The sequence below is a fragment of the Adelges cooleyi genome, unplaced genomic scaffold (assembly GCF_023614345.1).
Source record: "Adelges cooleyi isolate 19-005CV unplaced genomic scaffold, UGA_ACOO_1.1 ACOO_flye_CR_arks_rails_tigmint_CR_PRNA_711, whole genome shotgun sequence".
Lineage (NCBI taxonomy): Eukaryota > Metazoa > Arthropoda > Insecta > Hemiptera > Adelgidae > Adelges > Adelges cooleyi.
The window spans coordinates 76,075-81,369 of record NW_026096418.1 but is presented as its reverse complement, the minus strand read 5'-3'; the positions used below and the strand labels follow the sequence as shown (position 1 = coordinate 81,369).

The 5,295-nt window shown below is 31.0% G+C and overlaps 1 protein-coding gene across 1 annotated transcript; it reads left to right on the top strand.

The window, feature by feature from the left end:
- Positions 1 to 1,905: 1,905 nt before the first annotated feature.
- On the top strand, positions 1,906 to 3,999 carry LOC126845203 (uncharacterized). Its single transcript, XM_050583804.1, has 4 exons — positions 1,906 to 2,409; positions 2,950 to 3,158; positions 3,626 to 3,818; positions 3,922 to 3,999. The coding sequence occupies exons 1-4, from the start codon at positions 2,092 to 2,094 to the stop codon at positions 3,997 to 3,999; spliced, it is 798 nt and encodes a 265-aa protein (XP_050439761.1). The 5' UTR covers positions 1,906 to 2,091.
- Positions 4,000 to 5,295: the final 1,296 nt, after the last annotated feature.

The following is a 5,295-nucleotide window of genomic DNA, read 5'->3' as shown; positions in this document are numbered from 1 at the left end:
ATCAATGGAAAGTTACCTTTCCTTGATTTACTAATTAAAAGAAAGGACAATTATTTAGGTTTTGAGATTTATCGGAAGAAAACTCACACATTTAGGTACATACCGAAAAATTCGAATCACAGTTGGCAACACAAAATGGCAGTATTCAACAGTATGGTTTGTAGATTAGTAAATATTCCTATGTTAAAAAATGATTTTGATAAAGAACTTAACTTAATAATTGAAATAGCTAAATTTAATGGGTATGATCCAAATATGATTTTTAGATTAGTCAATAAGCATAAATGGTCAAGGGAAGTAGAACAGCCAAAACGCTCAGTAGGAGGGATAATGAAAAAATTATTAGATCTGGTATGGTTTATTTTCCAGGTATTTCAAAGGGGTTAACAAACATTTTTAAAAATTACGGTGTAACTCTAGTCGCATCGAAAAGTACTAACTTAAAATCTTTGTTAGGTAGTACCAAAGATAAAATAGGGGAAGAAGAAAAATCCGGGATTTATAAAATACAATGTGAAGAGTGTGCTAAATGTTATGTAGGTCAAACAAAAAGAAATAATGGGGTTAGGTTTAAAGAACACATAAGGAACATCAAAAACCAAGAAGTACACAAATCTCCTGTTGCGGAACATTTATTGGACACTAATCATAGTATCAAATCAGTAAAATTACTAAAAAATGTAAATAACTCTAAAGAACTTAATGTTAGGGAAGCAATAGAAATGTTAAAAAAGAGGACAAATTTGTTAAACTGGGACTTAAGTCCAAAAAAAGAAAAAAAAAGAGTCTGTTGTTAGCGCTGAAGATGACAACATCGTTGTCGTAACACGTGTACGCAAGAAGTGTATAATTTTTATGGTTTAGGGTTCAAGTAGATTTTATATCTTGACTATATATTTAACCATAAGTTTGCTTAACAGTTTTTTCTAGATATAGATACTTTTCTGTTATTCGCTAAACATCTATTGAATTATTAGTCTTAATATAGATCTAAATATTATTCAAACTAAGCGTTCATTACTCAACAATGTATACGATGTGTTACACTAAAATCACTAAGTCTCACTATGACCATTTGATATAAATGGAAGAATAAATTGGGTAAACGCAGATTTAACCAGTAATCAATAAAGCCAATTAAAAGGTTTGTAGGAAGAATTACATCAAAGGCGTCTAAAGGTGATTCAAGTTTAATAATTAAATACGTCAGAGGTGGTCCAACAATCTGTTAAAAAGTGTTATAATTGTAAAAAGAAACCTTAGTAAACAAAATTACTGAGGGAAAGCCAATCGGTGTGTGCTATATTGAGAGTAATGATGTTGGCTTTGTAAAAGTCACACGTCTGAATTGTGTGTCCTATTTTTAAAAGATTTTCGTCGCTTAATATTTATCAAAAAAATAATGTAGTAAATGACCATGGTTCGCAACTTAATTTGTTTTTTTCCAACAATAATTTTCAGAATTATTTGAAATAAAATCTAGAGCATAAAAGTCGTTTATAGGCTGTTGTTTGTTGTCAACGGGTAATAAATCTATTTACATTATATTGTTAATTACGATTTAAGGGTAACTACTATAAAATCAAGATAAAATAAATGTTTTTATTTTTACTTTTTTTAAAGTGACTTATATGTACGTACATGTTTTGCGATGGCTCGTTCTGTGCCGGTTTGCACTGCACCGATGGGGCGTACGGTGTTCAGACAATGGGAAATACGACGCTATAGAAATCACAATAAAGATTATTATAGCTCATGCACACTGCTCAATTTGTATTAATTGTCCCGGTCTGGAAACGAATTAAAACGGATAAACCAACAAAGGGAACCCGTTGATAAATTGGAGGGTCGATGAATACTAGCGTTTCTCGCAGGATGGATTAATAAACGGCAATAATTGTCAGGACGACTTTGCCTGTCAAACAATTATTACTAGAGGGGTCGGCTGAGGTTTGTGTCACACGCCAGCTCTGGCAATCGTCATTCGTTCACGAAGGCTTTACTCGTTCGGTCGCGAATTTCTTTTGCCCGTTTTTAGTGAATTTCCCATCATAAAAACAATTTCTTTTGTGTGTATTCGACAACGTCATCATGTTCAAAATCTATATTGTCTTATCGGTTGCACTGCTAACGCTTTGGTTGGACATTGGTACCGCCACGGGTGGATCTGGGCTTCAACACGAATATACTCACGACGACCATATTTGTGCCGTGCTATCAGCAAACGTTGTCAACTTTACCATCGTCGATAACAACCAATACGTCGAAATTACATTGTTAGTAGAAGGCGTAGGTCTCACGAAAGATGTAATGGTGCGTACGACTTCAGCTTTTAAGGGGCGTGGATCATTATGCTTCACAGATCAACAATATAAGTATGCCGACTCCCAGAGAAACTCGTTTAAAATAGTAAGTCCGACATTTATGTTTTTATTACTTCGAATATGAATAATATAGGCTTGTACATTTTTTAAATACCATCGTACCCGTGGAGCATTACTTTTAACAAAACAATTCCAGTCAGTTTAATACTGATATATTCTGTTCGTTCATACAGTATAAGATATAAAAATGTGTTAAAATTGTTTTTAGTCAGTAGTTTCGTGAGGTCTAGTTTAGATGACAATTGTATTGATAAAATACGTTGGTATTAGCTTTAAACACTTGGTCGTACTGTTAAACGTAAAAATGCTGTGCTTGTGCGTTACGTTTTTTTTATTATTATGAAAAAAAAAAATCAAAAATTAATTCTAAAAAGTCGCTAAAGGTCAAAAACATTTTTTATAATTCATATTCTATTATGAAGCATTATAATTGACGTCTTATTGTAACAAAAGAAAATATAACATTTGTGTATGATATTAGGATTGTCAGTTGCCTTCGCCCTATCCTTTATAAATAAATAATATATATATGAATATTAATTGTAATACCCTTAATGATTTTTAGTTGCAAGCTAATGGTACACGAATGTATTTAACCAACAAGTTGAAGATCGATGAAAATGTCGTGGAAGGAAAGTTGTTCCTGTGCCTTAACAGACCACGGTTATCGACCAGAAATTTGTCACATGGTCGTTGGGTACATCAGGGTGATTTTGGTTGGATCGTATGGCCTGTACCACCGATGTATCTGTTTCGTACATATGTATACGAAGTGTGAGTATGTTATAGACAAACTTTACATATCGTTAGTAGAATTTCACTAATGAGTTAAATAGTAACACATTAAGTTTGGAATATTAAATAATTACCAAGTTCAAATAATATCTTCCTGTTTTGGTGATAATTATTTGTTGATTAAGAAAAATTTAACTTTCCGTAAAGATAATTGCGAAAAATCCGTGACTCTCCGATCCCACAATGCTGGCTATTTTATTATTTCAATTTATATTGAAAATTGCCGATTATTATTTAAGACAATTTTTTATTTTCATTTTTCATTTCCATACCTGTTATTCAACCTAATCCCCTAGGATTGAACCCGGGCAATTTTTATTTAAATAACAAGTTGTTTGAAATTATTACATGAACATCTATTTGTTAATATAATGCTCAGGTTCGATTACAATATTCGTGCACCGATGGTAATCACTAATCTTGATTAAATAATTGTCGGTTTACAGCCCTGAACCTGCAAGTGAATCTAACTCATTTGAGACAACAACAAGCGACTATGGAAAAAAATACAAACATCGCGGTAACAAGTTACATTTTTTAAATGACACGGCTTGGTCCTATACAAAAATGAACCGGACGAACACTTTAGTCACCGCAAATGGCCTCAGGTGCGAATTCCTCGTCAAAGCCGTTAAAAAGGTAGACTTTTTTTACGCTCGAGTCTCGTTCAGTCAAACATCAGAAAACTATCAGATTCTATAAATTAACTCATATATGTTTTTTACAATCACCTTTTTTTCAGCCAAACGTATTGGACGACTACAGCAAGTCGGAACCCTCAAACCTTCAGCGTGAAACAGTTTATTTATGTGAGCACTAGTTGGCCGTAGCGGATAAATACAGAAAAAGCAATAATAGATGTAAGTAATGGTTTTAGGTTTTCTTTTCGTTTTAGCTGTAACTGTCCATTTTATTTGACGTTTTACAATTATTTCCCTATCCTTAAGTGTTCTTCAGGCGGGTAAACTACCTACTTCAAAAATATTTGTGAATTTAAAAAAAAAATTAACGAATTTTAGTAATTATTTAAAAGTGTAAACATTTTAAAATCAAAAGAGAAGAAGAAAAGGGAGTTTAAAAATACCGTTTATGCACCTTTATTTTATACAGCTGACTAAAAATATAGCTTCATGATGCCACTTCATCATTCGACTATTCACTGAACAATTTTTGTTTTTTTTTTTCAGAACGCCGAAAAATTTGAGTTATGCTAATTATATGCCTGTACTCGAATTGCACCCAAATTTAGTTGTTTGAGAGGGTACTTCAAGTCGCACAAATCACCTACAGTTTTTTTAGAAATTATATTCACTATTAAACTATATGCACGACTATTTTGCACTCATTCTAAAAATCGATTTTATTATAATTTTATCGAATTATAAATATAAAGTTATTATACTTATTCGGTGTGTTATGTCAAGAATATATATTGAGTTAAATAACATTTCTTATACTTGTATTTGATTAACTAATCTTATTATGATAGAAAATATAAAATAGATTTACATTAAATATTTTTAAAGATTGCAACATTTACAAGGATACTATAACAATTGAGACAAATTGTTTGTAAAGACGATCCAGGCGATTTAAACCAAATATTTACTTCTTTTATATGTTTATCAATAGATAACATTAAGTAGGTGTTATTGTTTTTAAATTAATCAGGTAAGGATAACCAGAACATGTTTTGAAACAATCGTCATTAAATATTTCGAACAGGTTCTGTATTTTATATAAAAGTATTCGGTATTCGGTTTCTAAAAAAATATTCACAAACGATATTGAAATTTACTCAATCAGTGTTAGCTTTACATGTAGATCAATGTACAATACAAATGTTTTGCATACAATCAAATTGTAAACATCACAGTTAGTTTAGTTTTTATGACTTTGTATTAGTCTATACAAATGCATAATGTATTATACATTATGTGTACGTTTGGTTTTTAGATAATTTTCATTGCATTTTTGTTTTACAGACAATTATAAATTATATGATTTCAAAACCAAAGTACACAACCATACATTATGTCCCATTTATTTGTTTAATGAATAATTTTTTTGTTGTCTACAACATAATTTATATTATCAAGTATCAAGTTCTAAATAG

Coding starts and splice junctions, on each gene's coding strand:
- LOC126845203 (XM_050583804.1), top strand. CDS start 2,092: ATGTTCAAAATCTATATTGTCTTATCGGTTGCACTGCTAACGCTTTGG. Junction 2,410..2,949: donor AGAGAAACTCGTTTAAAATA/GTAAGTCCGACA, acceptor AATGATTTTTAG/TTGCAAGCTAATGGTACACG. Junction 3,819..3,921: donor TCGTCAAAGCCGTTAAAAAG/GTAGACTTTTTT, acceptor CCTTTTTTTCAG/CCAAACGTATTGGACGACTA.